This window comes from Miniopterus schreibersii, assembly GCF_964146895.1.
Source record: "Miniopterus schreibersii genome assembly, chromosome: 16".
NCBI lineage: Eukaryota > Metazoa > Chordata > Mammalia > Chiroptera > Miniopteridae > Miniopterus > Miniopterus schreibersii.
In genome coordinates, this window is record NC_138116.1 from 2,942,166 (window position 1) to 2,968,266 (window position 26,101).

The following is a 26,101-nucleotide window of genomic DNA, read 5'->3' on the forward strand; positions in this document are numbered from 1 at the left end:
CATTTGCTCTGGCCCTTTACCCAGTGTGCGCCCCTCCCAAGGCCTGGGGGATGGGGAGGAGGAGAGGTCCCCACAGTCAGTAGCACCTCCCCCTTTCCATTTATTAACCTCCCACCCCCATCCAGTCAGTGATAAAGGGCAGCCCCCTTCTGATATCAGAAACTCTGTAAAGGGCCAAGGTTTGGGTGGCCCCTGAGACCAACAGGTCTCCACAGGTCCAGGACCCCTTCCTCCTGCTGCCAGGCCCCAGTCTTTCTTCAAATTCTCCAGGGAAGGGTGAAATGAAAGCAGCCCAGCCAGGGCTGGGAAAGCGGCATTCGAACCTTGGACTTGTCCCAGCACAGCCCCCCAACCACACACACCTTCACAGTTGTGTTTGCCTAGCCAGGAGGGGGAGGCTAGGCCAGTCCGCCCAGACCGACCAGAGGATGCAAAAGGCCTGGCAGACCCAGGCCAAGGGTGACCTCGGTGCTAGCAGGGGTCAGCCGCCACTTTGCACCCCCTGCCCCCGCCTGCCCGCACCCACCCAGCTGGAGGGAGTTGGGCAGGTCCAGTCCCTGCATCTGGGAGGGAGGTTCACAAATTTTGGCCCCGGCTGCTGGGCAGATGCCCAGATACTCAGGTGGGAGTGGGGTGGGAGGGAGAAGCCTGGCCCACCCCCAGAGGAGCACCGGGGCTAGGGCAGGAAGGAGGTGAGGAGCCCAGCTCCTTAGGCGAGAGAGTGGAAGACCTGCCTCAAGGTTGAGGTCCTCCTGTGATAACTAAGGGTAATAGCAACAGTAACAATGGCAGCTGCTCACAGCCACGAGCTGAGCCACGTGCCCTTCAAGGGGCTTCTGGGCAGAGGCCAGGCCTATTATTACCCTCATTTCACAGGGCAGGAAGGGAGGCCAGGGAGGGGGAGGCTGTGCCCAAGGCCACACAGGTGGTAAGTGACAGGGGTAGGATCTGAACTCCGGGCCTCTGGTAAGCACCCCATTAGCTAGCAACACTCTGTTTCACAGCTGCTTTTCACAGTCCTCCCCATCATCAACCACCTGAGAAGGCCGGGCCGGCTTCGCTACTTTGCAAATTAAGAGCTGGCTCTGAGGCCGCCCTGCCCCGGAGGCTGACCCTGCTGCGTCCACCGCTGGCGCCCCGTAAGCCAAGATTCTGTCGCATCAGGAAGGTCTATGTCGTCGGCCCAGAGGCAACGTAGGTTTTTACGGGGTCTGCCTTAAATGTTAATTCTCTGACTTCTCCAGGGCACCCCCCAACTGTAATCCCGCCCCCGCCCCCCCCCGCCCCCTGCGGCAAACACTCTGCACGCTGCTGTCGGCGGCACTGGGCCGAGAGCCCGGGCAGGTGGAGGCGGGGGAAGTTGAGCAAGAACCGGCCTCGGCCTGGGAAGAGGCCGCCGCCCAGGAGGATGCGGAGGAGGGCGCGCTCGCTGTAAGGGAGATCAGAGAAGGCTTCCTGGAGGCGGAGCTGCGCCGGATTTGGAGTAGCCGGGATGCTCCCAAGGTGTTTCAAGGAAAGGGCGAGGGCTGAAAGGTTGGAGGAAGCAGGCCTATTCGCCCTGAGGACGGGGGCGTTGGACGGAGGGGCGCGGGAGGTGGCTGCTGTCGGAGCGGGTTTTCCTGGGGGTGACGCGAAGATGGCAGTTAAGACCTAGATTATGCGCACTGTGAGACTATGAGGAGAGGGCAATGCCCGGAAGATACCAGCTCCGGCGAAAAACGGGGCTCTGCCCAGGCCGGGACCCCACTGGGCAGATCGCTGCGGGGCAGGCGCCAGCCCTGGAAGATGCAGACGACTCAGCGGGGCCACTAGGGCAGGCGGGAGCCCCGCCCCCTGGAGCCCCGCCCCGCCCCGCCGTCGCCCCGCCCCCGCCCCCTGGAGCCCCGCCCCGCCGTCGCCCCGCCCCCGGGCCCGGGCCCGGGCCCGGCCCCGCCCCGTCGTCGCCCCGCCCCCCCGCCCTGCGCAGGTAGGGAAGAGGCGGGGCGCCAGGGCCCCGCCCCCAGGAGCCGCGGCCCAGCTGCTCCGCTGCGCGGCTCGGCGCTTCGTCCCGGGACCTGGGGCCGCAGGGAGGTGAGCACGGGCGGCAGGTGGGACCGGGCTCCCCGCCGCAGGGCCTCAGGCGCCGGAGGGGTCCGTGGAGTCGCGCCTGAGCCCGCCCTGGGGCGGCGGGCGCCGCGGGCGAGGGTGCCCGCCCTGCGGAGCTCCAGGGCCCCACGTGGGCCAAGCCGGACGCCGGAGGTCCGGGCTGGACGCGGGCGCGGCGGCGGGACCAGGTCCGCCGGCCCCAGGGGCTCAGCTCGGACTGGATGCCCAAGGGGTCCCTGGGCTAAGGGTCACCTGCTGCGGGGGCAGGACGATCGGACAGAAGTTTAAAGCCCCGGGAGGAAGAAAGGGGACTGCCCCAGGGCAGCACCCGCAGTCCCGCCTTGGTGCCAGAAGGGTCTGGAATTCAGGCCCTCCCCCCTTTCCCCCCCTTCCCCCCTCCCCGCCCCTCCCTCGGGGGCGAGCCGCCCTCACCGAGGTGGACACAGGTGTGGGAGGGTGGGCTCGGACAGCAAGGCCGGACCCGAGCTCAGAAATTGGACAGAGGAGTCTTGACTTCTGGACTGAGGTTCCTCGGGGTTAGATTAGGGAGGGGTAAGTCCTCTAGGGGACATGTGTCCCCCAGGACAGAGGGGGAGCCCAGGTCTCAGCCCCAGCCTAAGTGGGTGAGAGACTAAGGGAGCAGGCTGTAGGGTTGGAGTGTCCGAGGAGGGTGGGGCTTGAGGGATTGACCCCACCCTGGGCTGGTTGCTGTTTCCCAAGTGGCTCGCTAGATTTAGGACCCCTGGGTGTGACATTTGCTGGTAAAATAGTGAGCCCAGCATCTGTGTTGTGTTTCTCTCGCTGTCTATAGATAGGGCAGAGGGATACCTGGAAAGTGAAACTTGTGGCTCTTGACCATTTTACTGGCCAGGGGATACTTGGCAATATCTAAAAAACGTTTTGGTTGTTTTTTAGCTCGGACGAGGGGCGCAAGTGTTTGACATCCAGTGGGTAGAGGCCAGGGATGCTGCTAAACATCCCGCACGGGACAGCTCCCATGACAAAGAATCATGCAGCTCAAAATGTCAGTAGTGCTGTGCCGAGGCTGAGAAATCCTGCCACAGCACCTGGTCCAAGTAACAGGCATACCTCGTTTTATTGCGATTCGCTTTTATCGCACTTCACATGTTGCTTTTTTTTTAAACAAATTGCAGGCTAGACCCTCCACCAGCAAAAAGATTACGACTCACTTTATCGCAGTGGTCTGGAACCAAACCCACAATATCTCTGAGGTATGCCTGTAGTTCTCATTGACTGCCCCTCCCTGCCTCAGTTTCCCCAGGGATTGGGAGGAGAACTTGGAATAAACCTAAATGAGATAAGAGGTAAGGAGGGCAGTTATTCCCCTAGCAGGAGGCTGCCTTTGGTGCCTTAAGCCTGCCTCAGGAAGTAGGTCTGGGTGCCATGGGGAGAAGCTGAGACCAGGGGCAGGGGACAGTCCTGAAGTATTTCACCCCAAGGGCAGCCTCCCACACAGGAACTCAGATGTCCCCTGCATATGAGTTTTGCTGTCAGATTTTCCCAAAGCTGCATTGCTGATGCGGGCATGGATGCCCGATGCCATTGACCTGCTGGAGTTTTCCCTTCTGAACTCACACCTAACTCTCCTAGTATTTACACAGGAAAGTATCACCCCAGGGGTATAGCAAGGCACCTAATTCCTCGTGGCTCCCCAGTCTGCTTCTCTCCTGCAGTAAAAAGTTCCACTGTGGTTAGACCAGAGGACGGGCTGGGAGAGCAAGGCCCTCCCTGTGCTCGTGGTGTCAGCTGAGCAAGAGTGAGAGATGGAGGACATCAGAGCTCCAAGGCAGGGAGATCCCCGGTAGGGATGACTCTTAGAGAATGGGGCAGGTGGCTGTCACAAGCAGCAGCCCATGTCCACTCCACCCCACCATCCTGCTTCCCATTTCCTGGCAGGATCCATTGGCCCTAGTCACGTTCACTTCTGGACCCCAGAACCCTGCCAGGGTGAGAGAGCAGGTGGCAGTTTCTGGTTTGACGTCTGCATTTTTGGTGGGGTTGTTGTTGTTGTTGTTTTGGTCTTTAAAAGGCTGGAGTGAGACTCCCATCTTTGCAGTAAAACAAAAACCCACAGTAGTGGCCCTCACCTGTAGTGTGCCTCTCAGGTCACAAGGCCGTTCAGGAAGTCAGTGGTGGAGCCCAGGACTGAACCTGGGCTGCCCTTTCCCAGGCCCAGCCCTGAATCCCTGTGCTACGGGCCGTAAACAGACTACCAGGTCATCCTCCCTGGTCCGCTCATTTCTGAGCTGCAGCTCTACCTGGCATCTCTCACACTCTGCCCGGGATGGGACTTCCTTCCAAGAGGAGGAATAAGTCACCCCCAATCTGTGACAGAGGCGTGGGGGCCCCCAGTCTAGCTCTGGGTCAGTAGTGGTGTGTTTACTCTGGCCAGAGCTGTGGACACTGCTGTGGCCTCTCTGCAGGGCTCCTATCAACTTGTCTCTGCCCCAGATGAGACAGCAGACAGAGCAGGAAGAAGTCCGGGGTGTGTCCGTGCGTGCATGGACCTGTTCATATCCAGGTGACCCAGTGCTTCCCTTTGGGCCAGGATGAGCAGTGGTGAAATAGGCGGCCCGGCCCCTGCCCGCCCCACAGTGCAGTGTCAGGGGAGATGTTCTCTCCCGGCTGCCTCTCCTCCCCCACACATCCCCGTAGGTCCCTATGCCACCCACTTTGGAGTGGGCCTCAGTGTTGTCCTGGCCACTCTTGGGGATTTCCAGAGTGAGCGCACACATCTGCTCCCAGTTTCCTATCCTGCTGAGCCAGGCTGGGGGAGGAGTGGCGGGGACGGCATGGCCCTCCCAGAGTGCAGGCTGACCTGGCCTGGTGACCGGGCTACGGAGGGAAGCTGCCAGGCGAGGCAGGTCCCAGGACACAGGCCAGGAGGAGGTGCCCAGACTGTCCATAAAGCTACTATGGCCTCCCTGTGTCAGACGGGCATAAAGAAAAATTCATTTTGTCATCTTCAGGGAATTACAGAGAGCCACCTTGTCCCCATTGTCTCATTCAGGAAATGTATCCAGGGACTCACCCAGATGCAGGTCGTTTGCAATTCCAAAGCTGCGGGGAGGAAGGATGTTCTGGGCGCCCTGGGAAAGGGGTTGGAGCTGGGTGGGCTGATGAGAAACCCTGGCCTGGTGGGTGGGGAGAAGTGGTGACTCTCAGCCTGGGGAGCCAAGACGCAAGGCCCAGAGGCCAGCGGGCGCAGTGGTCTAGGAGAGTGTGGTCAGTAGGATGGGGGTCACTTCAATAGCCCGTGCCTCAGTTTCCCCAGCTGCACAGTGGGCTTCGGGTGGGAAGGTCGCCGTGAGGATTCCAGCGGTGGTTCGCACAAAGCCTTGGGCCCGGTGCCCAGCCGCAGAACGTGGCGAGGGAGCCGTGGAGATAACGGTATCGTGGCTGCTGCTCGGAGCGTGTCCGTGTGCCCTTGGCACAGGCTTGCGATGATGGAGCCACGCGTCGTGGGCTGTTGGGGGGACGGGATGAGGCAGTGCTGCTCTGTAGATGTGGCCGTCTAGGTGGGGGAACCGCAGAGCCGTGTCAGCCAAAGGAACTGAGGATGGGGTTCGCTCTGGGAGCGGAGGATCAGGCGTGAACTGCCACCCCCGCCTAGGGGTTTTCCCGCCTGTCGGCTTGTGTGTCATGATTGTGTGGGGGGCAGGGAGGGATGTCATGGAGGCGGTGACGTGCAGCTCTGCTCCCCGGCTCTTGGGGCAAGCTGCCCAAAACCTTGGTTTTCTCTGTTTCCCGTGTGTGGTCCTGGAGCTTGTGCCAAGAACGTCCTTAGGTGGTTCTGTCCCTGGTGCTGGGCAAGAAGCACCTTTTCCCTGTCCAGGTGGCCCTGCCCGGGTTATGCCTCTGTGGTGGCCCCAGAAGGCCTGGAAGCCAAAGTGGGGGATCTGCTGGAGCAGGAATTGGAACCAAGGTCTGACTTTATCAGCCAAGGAAGATAACCAGATAAGAACAGAGACAGAGAATGTGAGAGCCCTGTGGTAAAAGGAGAAGTGCTACCCAGGCTTGGGTGATGTCATTTCTGCTTGAGGGAGTGGGAGCGGCTCATGAATCAAAGGCCCAAGCTCCTGGGACTGGCCAGATCTGGACTACTCAGAGTCGCCTCCCCAAGCCTGTTCTCTTGCCATTTTTCTCACCAGTTTGAGGGTGATGGCAGGCTGCAGAATGGGGGGGGATCACAGCCCAAGCACCTCCTAACTAGGGGACCTTGGAGGTGGGTTAACCTCTCTGTGCCTCAGCTTCCCACCTGTCAGATAGAAATCTGTTACCTCTAGATTCTTGGCTCACATATAGAGACCAAGTGAGTGATGATGGCAGAGGCCAGCCAGGATGTCAATTACTGGCCATGGACAGGATACCAGGCACTGTGTATTCATGTCTCCTGTTATCTCTGCTGGATTCCTGGCGGGGGTGGGCATCATCCCATTTCACAGCAGGGAAAACTGAGGTTCATACATGGTAACTTGCTCAAAGTCTCCTAGCAGGGTAGGTGGTCAAGGCAGGATTTGAGCCCTGTCTCCAGCCCTCATTCCTCAACAAGACGGCCCATGCTGCCCAAAGCAGGGGGGGGGACAGTGATGAGCTCCCCCATGTGAGTGGCCTGTAAGAGCTTGTGTCCAAGTGCCCTGAAGCCCCAGCACCTCAGGAGCTGGGGCTGGTTCTCTTTCATGGAACCAGCGAGCCCCAGGGCAGAGTTCTGGAAAATTGGGTTTATTAACTCTTGGTTTATTAGCTCTTTAATGACTGTTTACAAGCAGAAAACTGTTTGCCTGGCATGTTTCCTCCCTGCTAAGGGGCACCCGGCACTCTGTTCTGAGTGTGTTGCAGTGCAGGACCCAGGGCAGCTCAGGGCCCGACTTCTAACTGAGTGACCTGGACCAGGGCCTTACTGCTCTGTAAAATGTGGCCTAGCTGCTCTGGCCAGTGTGGCTCAGTTGGTTAAGCATCATCCCGTGCACTGAAAGGTCACTGGTTTGATTCCTGGTCAGGGCATATGCCCGAGTTTCAGGCTTGATCACCATGTAGGGGGCATGCAGGAGACGGTCAATTGATGTTTCTCTCCCTCATCAATGTTTCCCTCCCTCTCTCTCTCAAATCAACTTAAAAAAACATTTATAAAAATGTATATAGGGTGTCCCAAAAAGTGTATATACACACTTTGGATAATTATAAAGGCAGTGTTTATTGAAATACATTTCGTTTTCAAAATTGAGCTATCAGCTATTAAAGTGTACATACATTTTTTGGGGGACAATATATATATGGCCTAGCTAATGGTGACAGGGGCACCTAGATTTCACACCCCTGGAAGGATACTCAGCATTTTAAGCATAAACAAACTGAGGCTCAGAGATGTTAAGTGGTTTGTCCGAGGTCACACAGCATTTAGGGCTGAGCCTAAGACTGCCTCCCAGTTGGACAGTGTTTTCACTGTCTGGAGCCAGGCCACAAGGAGGAGTTTGGAAGATGGGTGGACTCCACCATTGCAAACACAAGACAGCCCCATGCTGGGTACCGAGGTGGGTCAGGTCTGGAGACAGCCTGGTCACATCTGGGTGTCAGGGAGCTCCCAGCAGAAGTGAAGTGGGCCTCCCCATCCATATAGTGCCCCACCTTTCCCCCGACCACTGAGATGTGCTAGGCCTCTGCGAGCTCCAAGGACCACTGAACACCCAATTCCTGGTACCCCGAGATCCTGAGAGAGGCAAATCTTGGAGTGTTTAGAGCCAAGCTTGTTCGTGGTGCCCAGCTGGGTGTGTGTTTCTTCTCTAGGAACCCTCCTGCCACCCTGGTGTCTGGCCCAAAGAGGACCAGGGCCTTCTGGGCCACGTCATACCCCTCCCCTTCCCAGCAACGCTCAGAGAGCAGCCGAGCTGGGATGAAACATGCCCCCGCCAATCCCACCGGGCCCATGTACTCCCTTCTCTCTGATGCCCCAAGCTGTAGTTGCCTCCAGGCTCTGGGAGCTGCTGCTGGCCTGGGGTGCGGGAGGGCATTGTCCCAGGGTTCCATTCAGGCACCTGTATCCCTGCTCAGCTGCTGTCCCCTTGTCTGCTCTGACCAGCAGCTCTGGAGTCCAGAGAGTCCCAGAGGAGCCTCTGGGAGGGCACCATGGTGGGCAGGGCCCAGCACCCTGTCCTCTTAGGGGCACCTGGCAGCGCTCTCACTTCCAGTGGTGCCTGGCTTCGTGTGTTGCCAGCAGGTGCATCATCTAGGATGTGAGGACACGTGGCTCCGGTGTTCCTAGCTCAGCTGGCTTCCTAGACCCAAGGAGGATGGGCATTCACACCTCTGCCAGTCCCGCACATGGGCGCGCAGTCCTGAGCCACCCTGGGGTCTGCACTGCTCTGGGAACATGGCAGCCTCTCCCTGCCCCCACCTGCTCTCACTGCTCTAGGCAGCGCCCTGGAACCCAACGCCCGCTTCCCGTGTCTGTGGTCGGCCTGCCACCCAAGCCACTCTAACTGGGTCACAGGGAGCCCAGAACCTGGGGTCTGATGGGAAAAGCCAGTGGGTCATTGAGCACCTGAACCCGCTCCTCCAGTTCTTTATCTTTTTTTTTTTTTTTTTAACTACACGAAATCAAACCAGACTTTTAAAAAATATGTTTAATTGCCTTTGTTGAAAGAATTACAGAGGTCCGCCCCTTTTCCCCCCATTTACCCCACTTCTCCCGGGTCCCAGCCCCTCCCCAGGCCTTCACCGCACCGTTGTCTGTGTCCTCTGGTTAATCGCTGCTAACCTTAACCCTAACCCCGGCCTTCCCTCTGAGATTTGTCAGTCTGTATTGATTTTTTTTTAAATTTTATTATTGTTTAAAATATTACAGATGTCCCTTTTTCTCCCCAATGACCGGTTCCACCCCGTTCCTTCCCCCTCCCCAGTCCCTCTCCCCACCATTGTCCATGTCCTTGGTTGTGTATAGATGCATATAAATCCTTTGGTTACTCTCTCCCCCTCCACCCACCTGCCCTCCTCCATCCCTCTGTGTATTGATTTTTAGAGAGAGAGAGAGAAACATTGATGAGGGAGAAACATCAACATCTATGGGCTGCCTCCTGCACCCCTCACTGGGCATCCAGCCTGCAACTAACCGACCTGGGGAGCTCTTGGTGCAAGGGCGACACTCAACCACTGAGCACACTGGCCAGGCGAGTTCTTTATCTGATGAACTGAGATTGCGCAAAGCCCTTCAGGAGGTGGGGGTGAACTAGGGGCTCTCTGGGCAGGGTGTCAGTGAGTGGGACCTGTCCCCTGGGACGTGGGGCGGGCACAAACCCGCAGGTGATCCCATTGTGCCTCTTCACTGGGCAGGCGCAGCGGGTGAAGCCCCTGTGCCCGGCAGGATGCTCAGCTCGTGTGTGCACCTGCCCACACCTCTGGGGAGCGGGTACTTGGCAGGAGGGCGGGAGGCCTCTAACTCTGATGACTGAGCCTCCAACGGACAGTTTCCTCCCTCCCTTTCTGTCTTCCCAAACCCTGTCCCAGACCCCCCGCCAGCCTTCTCTGCTCTCCTGCCCTTTGTTCCTGTCCCTACTCCCTCTTGCCAGGGCCGGGAGGTGTACGGGGTGTCACTGGCTGTGCGGGCAGCTTAGGGACCCGAGGAGGGAGACCAGAGTAGTGACAGCCTTTAGCGAGCAGCTCCTTCCGGGTCTGGTGGGGCCGGAGCCCCTCCCGAGGTCAGCAGATGCAGGGGTTTTGCTGAGGATTGCATGGGGTGGGGGTGGCGGCCGGGGGCAGCTTCCTCTTTCTCTTTGCAGCTTTCTAAAAACGACTGGTTCCCAGAAGGGCTGTGGGTGGGAAAATCGAGTTTCAGTTTCTGTGGCAGGGAAGCAGGGAGACGGGCCACTTCCTCGACCCCTCCCCCTGTCATCCTGTGAGTCAACAGGGGACTGGCAGGGCAGCCTGGCCTCTCTGCCCTGGGACTGCCCACAGCTGGGAGCCCAGGCCAGTTGGAAGTCACTTCTCCTCCCCGCAGGAGGCCCCCAAACTTCCTGATCGTGCCTAATGCTTAATAACGGTCTGCTCTTTCCTCCCAGGAGGGACTGCTTACTCTCTCTCCGTTTGTGGCCACTGGCGGTTTGAGCCCACCTGTCCATTACCTGCCAGCTTCTGTCCGGGGCCTGAGCTGATGCTGGCTCCCTGCTCTGGCCCCTCAAGTCCTCAGACCTGGGGTTATGGAGACCCGGTCCATCTTTAGCGAAACCAGGGAGTAGTCTGGAACCTGCTAGTGGGCGTTGGTGGCTGGCAGGTAGAGCCAGGGGGAGGGGACTGGAGCCAGACTCCTTGGTGCAGGTGGAACTGGGGGCAGGCTGGCAGACGGAGGAGGGGGGTGGGAGGCCCTCTAGCACTATGACTGGATGGCACAGTGCTGCTGTTGGGGGCCTCCCTGGGGGACACCTGTGTACCCTGGCAATGTGCTGGGACAGGGCTTCCCTGGCAGTGCCCAGCCCCACCCATTGTGGGGAAATTGGCTTCTCCTGCCGCATCAGCAAGTAGGTTCTGAGTCTGCAGTTCCCTCACTTATGCTGGGTCCTGGCTGCTGCTCGCTGGCTTCGGCTGCTGGGGGTGAGGGTGGTGGGGTGCAGACTGGGTGAGGTGGGGCACCTCGACCTGTGTCATGATTTGAGTGCTGCACCACCCCCACCCCAGGCTGGACCCCACCCTAAGCCCTTCCCTCTACCCGGGCCCCTTATGAGTCCCCTAACTACTCTGGGACTGGAGCTGAAGGCCCCACCAAGGCCAGGATCCAGCTGAGGCAGGTGGCAGTGGCTTAGCCAGGAGGGACAGGCCCTTAGACCTCCCTCACCCCCACTCATGGGCTGGGAGCTGCGGCAGGCCAGGGGGTCTTAGAGCAGCGGATGTGACTGTGGGCCAGGAGGAAGCCTGGTCCCAGGATGTCACAGTTTCCTGCAGTGAGCAAGCACTTCTGGGGTGCAGGAGATAAGGGTTGAGCAGGGCACTCCGAGAGCTCCAGCCCTTTTCCGCCTGGGCTCCCCCTAGACTTGGGTTTTGCAGGCAGCCAGAGTGGGTGTGACCACCCCTGCACTGACACCCCCCCAACCCTCACTCCCTGAGCCCTAAGGACAAGTTGGGCACATGTGGTCTCAGGAGCAGCCCCTCTCCTCCCCTCCATGGTGGAACAGGACTGGGGAAATTGGTGTTTTTATGCCAAATATGTGGCCTTCCTTAGTGTCAGAGCTGGGCCGTCATCTTCTCCAACCCCCTCACTTAACAGAGAAGGAAACAGGCAGGGTGGGGGGCATTGCTTACAGGCCAGGACTCATAGATGGGGAAAGTGGCTCCGCTAGGTACCACACTCCCCAGAAAATGTCCCCACCCCTGCCTTTGCTCTCTAGGGCCTGGCCACAGCCCATGAGTGGGGGTGAGAGAGGTCTAAGGGCCTGTCGCTCCCGGCTAAGCCACTGCCACCTGGCCACTGCTCAGAACCCCCAGGATTGCCTGGGGCTGGTCCCATCTTTCCAGTCCTTCAGCCTGGGGTTACATCTGCCTTTTCCCCCATCAGGAGACTGGCACCGATGCTGGCAGCACAGTGGGTCCTGGGCCAGGGGTCCCAGCTGGGGGTGGTATGGCCTTGGGATGGCAGAGCTGGCGGGGGAGTCTGGACTGTTCTGGGGCTGGGGTAACAGGAGGTCCACCGGACACTCATCCTGGGACAGGCAGTGCTCCGTGGAGCCTTCCAGAGGAGGCCGCTTCCTGGGCTGGCTGCAGGGTTGGGGGTGACAGTTTCTGTCCAGGTGGATATGAACTGACTGTCTGCAGCCATAATGTGCCCCCCCTCTCGCCTGCCTTCTATCTAGTTAGCTACCAATGGAGCTAACTGTATGTCAGCCCCTGTGCTGTCCAGGACTGTGGGAACACCAACCGTGCAGGATACTGAGAGAGCTGCTGAGAAAGTGGTTGATTCCGTCTGATGGTGACAAGGAAGGCTTCCTGGAGGAAGTGACACTTTACTTTCATTAAACCAGCTCATAGGCGTTGGCCAGGCAGCCAAGGCGGAGCCTAACATGCCCGGTGCAGAGCCTCACATAAGAGGAGGTGGGAGCTAGGGAGACTGGTGTGTCTGATAGGGTGTAGAGGCAGGTTCTGAAAAGCATGGGGTGCTGATTCCTGGGGTTTGTGGTCAGCTCTGAGTTCCAGAAGGATCCTGCCTGGTTGGTGACCTTACCAGAGCTCAGGCATGGCAGCCCCACGCTCACCCCCAGCCTCCCTCTGCTGCCTGCCTGCCTCCCTTCTTGATGCCAGTTTCCCAGGGCAGTGCTTACGCGATGCCCTCCCTTTGCCCCCGGTCCCAAAGGAGGCCAAGCCAGGGAACTTTCCATGCATGGGCCCCAGTGAGGCTGTCGTCTTAGAGCTGTCCCTAGAGTGGACTCAGAGTAGCATCATCACGTGGCTTTAAGGACTCTGAGGAACCAGCCTGCCCAACGCCGAGGCCCACTGCCCGTAACATCCACGGCCAGGCTGCCCTGGGCTGCCCTGGGGCATGGGCTCAGGGCTCCCAGCGCTTGGGTATAGAAGGAAGGATGCCTGAGACTGTTTATGCCTTAAAGAAATAAGAAACCTCCTGAGCCCCCAGCTCTGCCTCAGGTCCCTCTCCAGGGCCCCCTCCACACCAAAAGTTCCTGTCACCTGTAGTTGGAGGGCTTAGGTAACCAAAGACCCTGAGCTAATATGTAGAGCAAAGGGGGTGCTGCCCTGTGGACTCAGAGGGGGGCCCAGACCAGCCCCCAGCCTCTGGTCCACCCCAAAGCAGTTCCTTGGCCCCTCTCGGTGCCCAGGCTTCTGAAAAACACAGTTTGCAAAGTGCTCAGATGCTGACCAAGATTTCCTGTGGCCTGCACTCTCCACTCTGTCTCCTTTAGTGTGGAAGGGGGTGGGGGGAAAGGGGGGGAGAGAGAGAGGGAGAAACATCTATGTGAGAGGGACACATCAATTGGTTGCCTCCACTGACCGGGGCCAGGGACTGAACCTGCAACCCAGGTATGTGCCCTTGACTGGGAATCGATCCCGAAACCCTTCGTGTGCGCAGGCCAATGCTTGATCCACTGAGCCACGCTGGCCAGGGCCAAGTTACTCCCTTTTTAATGCTTCATTTTATGTTGGGTGGATTCCACCTCAATAAATACTTAACGAACCAAAACAACAGCAACGAGAACATTTCCAAGTCGCTGAGCACGGTCCTTCCTTTCTCGCAGGCTCGTGGCCGTGAGCGCTCGGGAGCCGCCCTGCTGGCCCAAAGGCCCCCGCCGCCTTCCCTCCGAGCCCACCCCTGCCCACCCCTGCAGGGCGGAAGCTTCGCTCCGGAGCATCTGCACGAAGTGAGGGACTAGAACATGCTCTAAAGGCCTCTGCAGCGGACCCAGCAAGCTGTCAGCTGAGCCCAGACTTGAAGGTAGGAAGCCGGGTAGCCAGGAGAGTGGGCTCTGGCACTGGCTGCTTCCCCGCCGTTTGTTTGTTTTTCAACAAATACGTGGTGGTGCCACCTGTGGGCCTGCACTCTCCTGGCAGTGGAGGTGCAGCAGTGAATACCAGGCAGCTGCTTCAGGTAGTTAGGGAGGGCTCCTCGGAGGAGGTGGCGTGCAACCTGGGACCGGAATGATGAGAAGGAGCCGCCTACTCTGCTGTGCGATGATCCTATCTGGGCACGGAGGGACCGGCATGGGGAGAGGCCCAACATTTATGGAGCACCTACTTGAGGCGTTTTATAAACAGCTTTATTGAGATATAATTCACCTAAAACCATCCTTTAAAGTGTGTGATTCAGTGGTTTTTAGGGTATCCACAGGTAGGTATGACCATCACCACAGTCAGCTTCAGAACATTAACCCTCACCCTTCAGCCACCACCTCCCCCAGCCCCGAGCAAGGACTCATCCTCCTGTCTCTAGATTTGCTTATTAGGACTTTTATCTGGATGGACTCCTGTAGCATGGGACACGCTGCCTGTGTGTGTGTCCTGTTCACTCACACGATGCTCAGGAGGGAGGAAGTTAGTCCCCTGTCGTAGGTGAGGATGGGGGTGACCTGTGGTCAAGGGCAGGCCCATGTGCCCGTCCGGCCGAGGCCTCCTGGCTCCAGTCTGTGGTTTGGGCCACGACTCCCCAGTACCTCCCTGCAGGGTGGGCAGGAGGGGGCAAGGCGGAGACAAAGCCACACAGGGCCCAGAGTTCCCAGTGAGAAGCCTGGACTGTACTTTAAGTGAGAATAGGAAGCTCTGGGACAGTTTTGAGCAGCAAGTGACTGTGATTTTGTGCCTTTAGAAGGTGACTTCTGCTGCTGTTTGGAGAATGGTCATGAGGGTGGAGGCCCAGGGGCAGCAGGTAGAGGAATTAGGAGGCCCCTGTGATGCTTCAGGTGATAGATGGTGGCCCTGGTGGGGCCCAGGTAGAGATGGAGGAGACGAACAGATTTGGAACATATGTGACCACTGTGTAACCCGATCATCCCATACCTTGGCCCCACTTGCCCTTGGCCAGAGGGCTCGTGTGTCACCCTCCCCGTCATCTGTGCACACCCAGGGTTGGCACCCTCATCGGAAGGTGGCAGTGGGGTCCCTGGCCTTGTCCGGGGTGAAGAAGAAACCAAACCTGCCCCAGGAACCTTGGGAAGTGGGGCGAGGAAAGAGCTAAGGATTTTATGGAGCAGAAGGTCCCGGGGCAGCGTGAGTGATGCGAGGAAGAGCACAGCATAGGCAGAGGGTGTTGATTCTGGTGGAATCCAAGGGGACGTGGGGATTGGAGTCTGGGGTAAATTACCCACCTCCTTTTGGCAGGGCCATTTGGCAAGATCTGTTGAAATTCAAGACACACTTGTGTCCAACCCAACCCAGCAATTCTACTTCTCGCACTTTGTCTGTGATAGCACTCGGACATGCACATGCAGCACAGACAGGACTGTTCCTTAACATCAGACGTGAGTCTGAAGTGCTGGAAGCATCCTAAATAACCGCCAGCCTGGAACTGAGTAAATCTCAGGGCCTTCCTCTCGGTGAGATCTGCAGTTGCCAGGAAAGAGATCTGTCTGTGTGCTGATGGGACAGTGTGCCTGCCACAGGAGGACAGGTGTGAGTGTGGGTGAAGTACCTACCTGGGTCCTGTTCCAGAGGGCATCTGGAAGGACAGGCGCACAGCTCCCTCCAGGACAGGTGACAGGCAGGCCACGAGCTCACTCTTTGCTTTATGGAGTCCTCTGACTCTTCTTCCATTCTCTTTTTTTTTTTTGCAATGAACATATATCACTTGTATTTTGATAGAAAAGTACACAGGTGGCAGTTTCGGTTACCTCTGAAAAAGGAACCAGGCAGCCTTGGGGGACAGGGACAGATGGCTTTCTGGTCTGAGAATTAGACTGAGCCGCCACTTCCTCCCGGCAGTGTGGGGCCGTAGTTTGTTGTTTGTGGACCGGTCACCAGACTGCTCCCCAGCCTTCTTGTCCTCCCCCAGGGACAAAGGCCAGGCCTGGCCCCTGGTGGCCAAGATCTCTGTGGCTCCCCATCTTCTGTCTTCCTGTTCCTTTCCGTGTGTGGTCCTTGCCTGAGCAGAGACCAGAAATGGACCGAGGTGGAGGGTTGGGGGCTTCCCAGCTCCCACTGGTCTGGAATTCAAATGAAGGGAGACAGAAATAGACCTTCGTGGCGTACCCCCCTCAGCCGGGCTCAGTCTCTACCGCGTGGCTTAGTGTCCGGAGTTAGGTGAGAACCAACTTTTGGCAGGTTGTTCTCAGTCTGGGCTGCCCTCCCTGGCACCTGGGTCCCCGTGTCCCCTCCCATTCTCAACACACCTGTGCTTCCCTCCCTGTCTCCTTTCCAGCCGCCCTGCCCCCTGCCCACCATGGCCTCTGCGGACAAGAATGGCGAGAGTGTCTCCTCTGTGTCCAGCAGCCGGCTGCAGAGCCGGAAGCCGCCCAACCTGTCCATCACCATCCCGCCTCCCGAGGCCTCAGCCCCTGACGAGCAGACCAGCATGCTGCCCCAGGTAAAGGGCAGCCTGTGGGCTCTCTGCCCTGCCGCAGGTGACACATGTGCCCACATGACACCTTTGGGGCAGCTCCACTTCCTGGAGGAGGTTCCTTCCCCAGCACTGCCGCCTGGGTGGCCCTTGACTTAGGCCTGTACCCCGCTTTCCTGGGCCCGGACATCACAGGGAGCAGGCCCTGAACTCAGGAGCTCCATCTCCATCTCCCGGTGGTCCAGGCAAAACAAGAAATGCTGTTTCTGAGAACAGGCTTGTCAGTCCCACCTGGGACTTGGCTGTTTACATGTCCTTGCCCAGGCCCTTCCAAGGGCTGTGGGCTGTCTGGGACTTGGGGGAAGGGGGCCCATGCGTCTTTGGCATCAGCAGCCTGACCTCACAGCGCCTGCTCCTCTGAGAAGAGAAACGAATCAATGTTTCCAACGGGCTGGACCACTGGTCCATAAAGAGCTCATTGAAAACAGGCTCGAAACAGCGTGGGCTCCCGCACAGCCTGGGACATAAAGGGGACCTGTGTTGATGCCGCCCGCTCGCCCCAAGGGCTCTTTCAGACATACAGAAACAGGCCAGGACATCCTGGTGTGACGAGGGAGGAGTCGGGGAAATGCATGCTGGGCTTTCTGAAAAACGTTAGAAAACGGTGATTTTACCTTCAGAACAAAAGCAGCTTGGGGTGTAAGTTGGGGTTGAGGTCTGTTCTCTTAGAGTTTTCGTGTTGGGAGCCAGCGGAGATGTAGCCTGGGACCCGGGCACGTGCGCACACCCACACCCACCCTCTGCTGCCTCCCGCCTCCCCACAGAGGCCCAGGAATCCAGCCTACTTGAAGAGCGTCAGCCTCCAGGAGCCACGGGGACGATGGCAGGAGGGGTCCGAGAAGCGCCCCGGCTTCCGCCGCCAGGCCTCCCTGTCTCAGAGCATCCGCAAGTGAGCCGCCCGGCCGCCCCAGCGGCCCCCCTTCTAGAAGGCATAGGCAGGCACGAGCAGCCTCCCCCTGCAGGGTGGACGTGGGAATCTAGCACCGAGTTACAGCTGGGGACGCTGAGGCCCGGGGGGGTATATGCTTTGCATAACGTCCCAGGTTGATTCTGAGGGGTTCAAGGAGGTGGGGGTGGGTCGCTGCCACTCAGAGTGGCTCTCAGAGGCCAGCCCAGCCCAGCTCCTCAGGCTCTGGCCTTGATTCCACCTCTGCTCATCTGGCCGTTGGAGACCGAACCAGGGGCTCAGGGGAAGCTGATCTGCCACTGCACACACACGTGCCCTGTCACCTTGTCACCCCTGCATGCACATGTGTGCCATCAACTCTCATCACTTCCCTTTGCACACATGTGCCATCATCTAAAGTCAGCCCCCTGTACACGCACATGCCCTGTCACCTCGTCACTCCTGAATGTGCACTTGCACCGTCAGCTCTCCCATCACTTCCCCCGTGCACCCATGTGCTGTGTCCTCAGGTCACCCCCCCGACCCCTGCACATGCACCTCCCCAGCAGCACTCCTCGTGGCTGCCCCGCTGTGCGTGTGCGCACACACCTGCCTCCTCTGTCCACAGGGGCACCGCGCAGTGGTTCGGGGTCAGCGGCGACTGGGAGCTGGAGCGGCAGCACTGGCAGCGCAGAAGCCTGCACCACTGCAGCGTGCGCTACGGCCGCCTCAAGGCCTCGTGCCAGCGCGACCTGGAGCTCCCCAGCCAGGACGTGCCTTCCTTCCAGGCCACCGAGTCTCCAAAGCCCTGCAAGATGCCCAAGGTGGACTCCATCAGGGACCAAGAGGGCAGCGGGCGACTTCGCCCAGGGGCCCGTCCGCTCTGCTCACCGCCTCCCTCCCTTGCAGATTGTGGACCCTCTGGCCCGAGGCCGGGCATTCCGCCACCCTGACGAGGTGGACCGGCCCCACGCCCCCCACCCACCGCTGACCCCGGGGGTTCTGTCCCTCACCTCCTTCACCAGCGTCCGCTCTGGCCACTCCCACCCTCGCCGGAAGAAGATGTCTGTGGCCCACATGAGCTTTCAAGCTGCCTCTGCCCTCCTCAAGGTGAGATGCCCCCCTGCCTCTGCCCAGTCTCCCTCCCTCTCCTGACAGCAGCCCCCAGAGCTCACCCAGGCTCCTTCCTTTGTGCCCAAGGCAGTGGATGCCTGGAATCCCTGGGCAGAGAGAGGGGGCCTGCAGCCCAGCAGCTGGGCCCACGTCCTAGCCCCAGTTCCCAGCTGAGCCCCTGCCATCTCTCTGGTTTGGGAAACTGGTTTCTGCACCCACATGGGCTGGGAGAGCAGGAAGTGAAAGATGCAGTCAGCACTCATCACCCGTTTACTGAGCCCATCGTTTGTGCTGGGCAGGGGGCTGCAGAGGGAAATGAGCCAGTGTTCCTGCCCTGGACGAGCCCCAGCCCAGGTGAGGGTGGATGTCACCATTCAGTATGATAAGTGTAGGGCCTGCCTGGAGGAGGTGCTGCCCCATCTCGCCCAGGAGAGGGGCTGATGTCAGGGAAGGCACTTGAGCTGAGCTCAGAAAAATAAGGAAAAATTTGCCAGGAAAGGAAGGAAAGGAACAGCATTCTCAACAGAGGGAATGGCTTATGCAAAGGCCTGGAGGTAGGAGGGGGCATGGCCCTTTTGGGGAGCAGCAGGTGGGTCCATGTGGTTTTAGTTACAATGGCAGGAGATGGGGTCCAAAAGGTGGGCAGGGGCCTAGTGCGCCGTACCGAGAAGCGAGGACTTGAAGAAGTGGCCCACGTCTCGGGACTAAGGATGCGGGATGAGTGGTGGGTGCCAGCTGCCCGAGCCAGAGGGCAGGAGGTGGCCGGGGAGAAGATAGGCGCAAGCCGTAGGGAAAGGGATGGTGCATTCAGGGCTCTGGAGAAGCTAGTGCCTTGTTCCTGGCCCTCCATGCTCTGGGCGGGGTTCCACCTCCCAAGGCAACTGGGGGGGGGGCTTGACGATTTCTCTGGTGTCGGGGGCACCCGACTAGAGCCTAATGCCCTTGCCTCTGCCCTGTGCACAGGGACGCTCAGTACTGGATGCCGCTGGACAGCGGTGCCGGGTGGTCAAACGCAGCTTCGCCTACCCCAGCTTCCTGGAGGAAGATGCAGTCGACGGGGCAGACACATTCGACTCCTCGTTTTTTAGTAAGGCAAGCGTGGGGTGTGGGCCCTCGGGGCAGGGGGCAGGGTGGCCTGGGAGCTAGGAGAGTTGACTTGGCCCCGACCATTCCCTGCCAGGAGCCCCTGAGGGATCCAAAGGCCCATTGGTGGGATAGGATATGCCACCTCACGGAGCTCCTGAGTCCCCATGTTACTGTCGGGCTGAGCGAGGACCTGGGGGTGAGGCAGGGTGCCCACCAGCAAAGTCACCGTCAGAGCCAGCACACATGGACCTTTCACTTCCCTCCCAGAGAGCCTGCCTGTCCTTGAGTTGAGCTGTTGGGGGCAGTGTCAGGGACAAGGACTCCTTACACTGTCTCTTTTTGTGTCCTTCACGCCCACCCCCACCCCAGGAAGAAATGAGCTCCATGCCCGATGATGTGTTCGAGTCTCCTCCCCTCTCCGCCAGCTACTTCCGGGGGATCCCACGCTCGGCCTCCCCCGTCTCCCCCGATGGGGTGCAGGTCTCTCTGTGAGTTCTGGGCAGTCCCTCCTGCAGGAGGAGGAAGGTGGCATAGCTGGGAAAGGGCTCCCCAGAGCCCAGTGACCCCGGGGGCCCCCCCGGACCACAAGTCCCTCCTGGGTCTTATGAGGTGGGCATTATGCTGAGAGCCACTGTCCCCAGCAGGAAGGAGTGTGGCCGCGCCTCCTTGCCTGTGGCCAAGCGCGGCAAGCGCATCGCCTCCAAGGTGAGGCACTTTGCCTTCGACCGGCAGAAGCGGCACTACGGCCTGGGCGTGGTGGGCAACTGGCTGAACCGCAGCTACCGCCGCAGCATCAGCAGCACGGTGCAGCGGCAGCTGGAGAGCTTCGACAGCCACCGGTGAGTGGGCGGGGGCCTGTCCACCCCTGGGGCACCTGGGAAGGGTCCCCGGGCACTTGGTGCCTCTTCTCCACCTTCCCACTTTCTGGGCTCCCAGGTGGCAATCCATCAACAGCCTCCATTGAGTGCCAGCCCACAGGCCTGCAACTGAGTCCTGACAGAATGGATCGGGGAGGGCCGGGTGGGTCAGAGGGACAGTTAGGAGCCGTGACCATGAGTGAGGGGACTGGTGGGAGAAGACACGTACCAAGACCTTGGGAGAAGCCAAAAAATGGAGAGGGGCAGTTCTCGAAGAGTGGACGATTGGCAGCCACCGAATAGACATTAGACCGCAAATTAGAAAAAATTAATAACAGATGTGGTGAGAGTCCTGCGGAGTAGGACAGAGGGGGAGTGAGCAGCTGCGGGGGTGCAGTCAGGATGAGCAGCAGTGAGCTGGCTGAAGAGAATGGGAAGAGCATCCCTGACAAAGGAAGCAGGGTGTGCAAAGGCCCTGTGGCTGCGAGGAACTGCAAGAGGAGAGAAAGGAAGCTGGGAAGGGGGGCACAGCAGGGCCTTGCAACCAGTGGGAGGGGGCTGATACTAGACTTTATCCCAAAGGCATCGGGAAGCCATCCAAAGGTTTCAAGCTGGGAGCTGCGTAGAGGTGCCTTTTAGGAGTTACTGGTGAAGGATGAGTGGGAGGGAGAAGGGTGGAGGGGAGAGAGCAGGTGAGAGCTGAGCATGGGGTGCTGACTCAGGCCTCTGCCCCAGGCCCTACTTCACCTATTGGCTGACTTTCGTCCACATAATCATCACGCTGCTGGTGATCTGCACATACGGCATCGCTCCCGTGGGCTTCGCCCAGCACGTCACCACCCAGCTGGTGAGTGGGCTGCAGAAGTTGGGCTCCGTATGGGGGTCCTGGCCCCCCAGGAGGCCTCAGCATAATGGGCCACCAAATGCCTCCCACGGCAACAACCTGGCCCAGGTGGGAGGGTGCGCTGGGCTCCCACTGCTTTGCTGGAGGAAGGGGCCCAACCCTGGATGGAAACCCCTCTTCCCACCTCCCTCCTTCCACCTCTGCGCCAGGTGCTCAGGAACAAAGGTGTCTACGAGAGCGTGAAGTACCTCCAGCAGGAGAACTTCTGGATTGGCCCCGGCTCGGTAAGAGCCCAGGGGACAGCATCTCAACAGGAGCCCTGGGCCTGTCTCCTCCAGCTGGGCAGGGAGGGGCTTGGCCTGCCCTGTACCCCCCCTCATCAGGGGACACTCAACAGAGGGGCCAGGTCTGGGCCAGAGCTCACTCCCTGCCCCCCATAGATTGACTTGATCCATCTGGGAGCCAAGTTCTCGCCCTGCATCCGGAAGGACCGGCAGATCGAGCAGCTGGTGTCCCGGGAGCGAGACCTGGAGCGGGACTCAGGCTGCTGCGTCCAGAATGACCACTCCGGCTGCATCCAGACCCAGAGGAAGGACTGCTCGGTGCGGGGAGGGGCCCCCATCCTCCCTGGGCCCCTATACCACGTCCACTTACCCTGGCCTAGGGGAGGGACCCTTCAAGGGCAGTGACCATGTTCCCTCTTCCTTCCTCTCCCTTCCTCTGCCCTCCCCAGCCTCACACACCCCTGTACATGGTCTAGCACTGGGAGGATGCCACCCTCCCCAACCCAAGCAAGTGAAAGCCGGGTCTTGAGAGTGTCACCCAGGGGTGGGGGTCTGAGAGATGGGCCTGAGCCCTGAGATGGGAAGAGCCCTTATCCTGAAGGATCCCCTAACCACTTGGATTGGTGTGGCCCTGTCCTGGCATGACCAGCCTACCTCCATCTCCCAGGAGACTTTGGCTACTTTTGTCAAGTGGCAGGATGATATGGGGCCCCCCATGGACAAGTCCGATCTGGACCAGAAGCGGACATCAGGGGCTGTGTGCCACCAGGACCCCAGGTATAGTCCCAGGGTGGCCCGCAGCAAGGCTGAGAAGATGGGGTTGAGGATCCCTTTGTCTGTGCCACCCACGGGGACATTGGTGGGTGGGTGTGGCGGGCTGGGGGTGCCAGAGCCCCTCATTTTGCCCCCCTCTGACCTCTGTCTCCAGAACCTGCGAGGAACCGGCCTCCAGCGGTGCCCACATCTGGCCTGATGACATCACCAAGTGGCCAGTGAGTATCCAGAGCAGAGAGTGGTCTGGGAAAGGCAGGGAAGGGGCTCCCGCCACACAAGCCGACCCCCCGTTGGTGCCCCACAGATCTGCACAGAGCAGGCCAGGAGCAACCGCACGGGCTTCATGCACATGGACTGCCAGATCAAGGGCCGGCCCTGCTGCATCGGCACCAAGGGCAGGTGAGCCACCTGGCCCTCCGCCCAGGGCCCCCTGCACTCGCCTGAACTGGGCTGATGTCCTCCCTCGTCTACTCTGGGGCCACCTGTGGTGGGAGCAGGATGAAGGGGTGCTTTCCCTAGAGCCTAAGTCTCTGCAGAGGGGCATCGCCTTCCCACTAGTGTTGCTGGCTGTGGCCAGGCACTGGCTCCAAGCCAGGTGGGCAGGGGTACTACGGGCCCTGACATCTTCCCTGTCCCCCAGCTGTGAGATCACCACTCGAGAGTACTGTGAATTCATGCACGGCTATTTCCATGAAGAGGCAACGCTCTGCTCCCAGGTGAGGCAGGGCCTGGGCATAAGAAGCTGGGCATAGCAGCTACTGGAGCTGGCCTCATGGGTGCCCTCCTGCAGCGGGCATCAGCTGTGCCCCCCACACCAGGGCCTCCAACCCAGCCAGGTCCTGGGCACTGACCCCCACGCCCTCGCCACCAGGTGCACTGCTTGGACAAGGTGTGCGGGCTGCTGCCCTTTCTCAACCCTGAGGTCCCAGATCAGTTCTACAGGCTCTGGCTGTCTCTGTTCCTCCACGCTGGGTAAGTCTTCTCAATGCCCACCCCCCAAGCCCCTGTGGTGGCTGCCCACCTGCACCTCCTGCGGAGGGGCTCCTGCGCCAGGGCCCAGCCAGCACCCACTGCTCCTGAAGCGCCTGGCTGGTGACTCTGGCAGACGTAGGAGGCTTATGCCTGTGTCCCCCCACCCCAGCCTGGTGCACTGCTTCGTGTCCGTGGTCTTCCAAATGACCATCCTTCGGGACCTGGAGAAACTGGCCGGCTGGCACCGCATCTCCATCATTTTCATCCTCAGTGGCATCACTGGCAATCTCGCCAGTGCCATCTTCCTCCCATACCGGGCAGAGGTAGGGACTCTGGCCGGGGTAGGAGGGAGGGGAGGGCCAGCTTGGATGCTCCCCACCCCGCCTGCACAGCGTCTGCCAGAGGGACACATGGCCTCTTCCATGCTGGGATCAGCAACGGATGGACTGCTAAGCTCTAGGCTTATTGGACGATCCTTTAATCCTGGGCCCTGAGGGAGCATGTCCCTGAGTCATGCTCAGATGGCACCTCCAGAAAGACCTTTCTGGATGCTGTCCCTCACTCTGGTCCTCCTCTCTGCTTTGTTTCTCATGACCACGACCAATGCCTGCCACCATATCACACATCTGTAGGCTGAGCCATAGGAAGTGGCTAGTATGTGACTGTTTACACACAGGGTTGGCAGTGTTGTTTTTGTTGTTTGCCTTTTAAATATGTTTTTAAAAAAAAATTTTTTTTTTTATATGTCTTTATTGATTTCAGAGAGAGGAAGGGAGGGGGAGAGAGAGAGAAACATCAATGATGAGAGAGTCATCGATAAGCTGCACGCCCCCACCGGGGATCGAGCCTGCAACCCGGGCATGTACCCTGACCTGAAATCGAACCCATGACCTCTTGGTGCATGGGATGATGCCTAACCCACTGAACCACACTGGCCAGGCAGTTTTTGATCTGCTCACCCTAACGCTGTTGCCCTGTCCAGTGTCTGTCCCCTCCCCTGGAGCACCGGGCACAGAGAAGTGCCTCTCTGCTGAATGTTGGGTGGAAGCAGCCCAGCCTTGGTCCAGCAGCTCCCTGTCCCCTGAGCTGCAGGGCCCACCGTGGGAAGGGCTCTCGGATAGGATGACTCGGGTTCCAGCGCTTCAGCCCGGCTGTGCCCAGGCTCCCTGTGCGCCTGGTCCCCGGCAGTGACCCGCCTCCCCTCCCCCCGCCAGGTGGGCCCGGCCGGCTCGCAGTTCGGCCTCCTCGCCTGCCTGTTCGTGGAGCTCTTCCAGAGCTGGCAGCTGCTGGAACGGCCCTGGAAGGCCTTCCTGAACCTGTCGGCCATCGTGCTTTTCCTGTTCGTGTGCGGCCTGCTGCCCTGGATCGACAATATCGCCCACATCTTCGGCTTCCTCAGTGGCCTGCTGCTGGCCTTCGCCTTCCTGCCCTACATCACCTTCGGCACCAGCGACAAGTACCGCAAGCGCGCCCTCATCCTGGTGTCGCTGCTGGTCTTCGCCGGCCTCTTCGCCTCGCTGGTCATCTGGCTCTACGTCTACCCCATCCACTGGCCCTGGATCGAGTACCTCACCTGCTTCCCCTTCACCAGCCGCTTCTGCGAGAAGTACGAGCTGGACCAGGTGCTGCACTGACCGCGTGCCCCGCGGGGCCCTGCGACAACACAGGGATGGCGCCTGGACGGGCTGCCTGCCTGGGAGCGCCCCGCCTACACTCCAGAGACACCAGCAGGGTGCCCGGGCCCTGGTCCCAGTTCAGAGGAGGTCACAAAGGCGGGTTCCTCGGGGGACTGAGGTCCCCCCCTGCTGTGTTCCTGGCCCTGGCTGGGGCGCACTCTGAGCCCCTGCTTCTCCGAAGCTTAGAGCTCGGGCCCCGACTTACCCTGCTGCTGGGACCGCCACCTGGGGGCGGGTTTCCTTCTTCCCAGGGTTCTCAGGCTGCTGCCATTTCCCACCCCAGCCTTTACTGGTGCCGGTGCCCTTACCAGGGACGTGGCCGGGGATCCCAGCAGGTTCCCACCTCCTGCTCACCACGGCCCCCTTCCCTGTCTCTCCTGCCCTCTCTGCCCCACGAGCCCACTTGGCAGTGGCCTGCTGAGTCTGCCCGTAAGGTGGCCGGACACTGGGAGAGGCTTCGGCCGTGGCCTGGCGCGGAGAAGCGGCGTGGGGAGAGACTGGGAAGCCAGGAGCCTTCTCCTTGGGAGCAGGCGGAGGCCGTACCCCCTGCATTCCCCGTCAGCCAGTGTTCTGCCTGGGGTCTGGCTCTGACAACAGCCCGTCCCACCGCCCGTGATGTGGGCGGGGTCTGGGCCACCCCAAGGACCCTGCTCCCAGGGGTTGCCCAAGGCTCGATCAGGCCCATTTTTTACTGGTTCATATTATGGTCCTAATTTTTAAAAGTAACGCTAACTTTGTATGGATGATGTCTCAGATGTATTAAATGATACTCTTTGAGGAATATCATCTTTTGACCTGAGGCCTTGGAAAGAAGGAAAGCTGGAGCCTTATTTTGGGGGTGGAGGGTGGGTCAGCTGGGAGGAACTCGAGGGAGGGGCTTGGCAAAAAGGAACAGCGGAAAGCTTGTGGAACTTGTGGGGGATTTGGTTGGAACAGAAACCAGGCCGGGGTCCCATGGAGGGCCTCAGAGGGGTCCCTTGAAAGGCTGGAGTTAAATTCTGAGACCTCCGGCATCCCCTAGCCCCACGTGGGCTGAGGGGCAGGCCACCCTGGACAGCTCCATTCACTGTACCAGTGCCTCACCCAACCCTTTTCCCCACCCACGGGGGCCACCCAGGAGGTGATGGGCACGACCACTTTATTACTGTGGGCAGAGGACCCAGGGTACCTGGAGCTGGGGGAGGTAGCCCCTGCACTTTCTGCTCCCAGCACCCCCCCACATTCCAGGGCTAAGCTTGAGAAGGGACATCCCTGGGACTGGAGGGAACAAGGGCCCTGAGCACTGGGCTCCTGTGAAGAGGAGGACAGGGCCCTGGTACTGAGCCCCACCCACCTCCCTAGAGGACCCCATTGGTTCCTGAGGAAAGGATGGACCCGAGGCAGCCTCTGTCCCCGGTTGCCATCCCCATCTCAGGCACAGTTTGGAGTGTGGGAGGTCCAGAGGGTCTCATGGGGACACACTGCA

The 26,101-nt window shown here is 59.8% G+C and overlaps 1 protein-coding gene across 3 annotated transcripts; it reads left to right on the plus strand.

Moving 5' to 3' along the window:
• The first annotated feature begins 1,999 nt into the window (after positions 1-1,999).
• RHBDF2 (rhomboid 5 homolog 2) lies at positions 2,000-25,443 on the plus strand. Of its 3 annotated transcripts, XM_081161920.1 has the most exons (19): positions 2,000-2,070; positions 13,335-13,531; positions 15,947-16,111; positions 16,909-17,033; positions 17,659-17,854; positions 17,940-18,140; positions 19,107-19,235; positions 19,599-19,717; positions 19,874-20,068; positions 20,822-20,933; positions 21,140-21,214; positions 21,371-21,532; positions 21,882-21,991; positions 22,143-22,206; positions 22,293-22,387; positions 22,629-22,704; positions 22,860-22,960; positions 23,130-23,283; positions 24,175-25,443. In XM_081161920.1, the coding sequence occupies exons 3-19, from the start codon at positions 15,968-15,970 to the stop codon at positions 24,592-24,594; spliced, it is 2,478 nt and encodes an 825-aa protein (XP_081018046.1). In that variant the 5' UTR covers positions 2,000-2,070; positions 13,335-13,531; positions 15,947-15,967; the 3' UTR covers positions 24,595-25,443. The 3 variants fall into 3 exon arrangements, with proteins under 3 accessions (XP_081018046.1, XP_081018047.1, XP_081018048.1); XM_081161921.1 differs by lacking the exon at positions 2,000-2,070 and having other exon boundaries at positions 13,409-13,531; positions 19,871-20,068; XM_081161922.1 differs by lacking the exons at positions 2,000-2,070; positions 13,335-13,531; positions 15,947-16,111; positions 16,909-17,033; positions 17,659-17,854 and having other exon boundaries at positions 18,051-18,140; positions 19,107-19,230.
• The last annotated feature ends 658 nt before the right edge of the window (positions 25,444-26,101 follow it).

Coding starts and splice junctions, on each gene's coding strand:
- RHBDF2 (XM_081161921.1), top strand. CDS start 15,968: ATGGCCTCTGCGGACAAGAATGGCGAGAGTGTCTCCTCTGTGTCCAGC. Junction 19,236..19,598: donor ACTCCTCGTTTTTTAGTAAG/GCAAGCGTGGGG, acceptor CCCCCACCCCAG/GAAGAAATGAGCTCCATGCC. Junction 22,961..23,129: donor TCTCTGTTCCTCCACGCTGG/GTAAGTCTTCTC, acceptor CCCCCACCCCAG/CCTGGTGCACTGCTTCGTGT.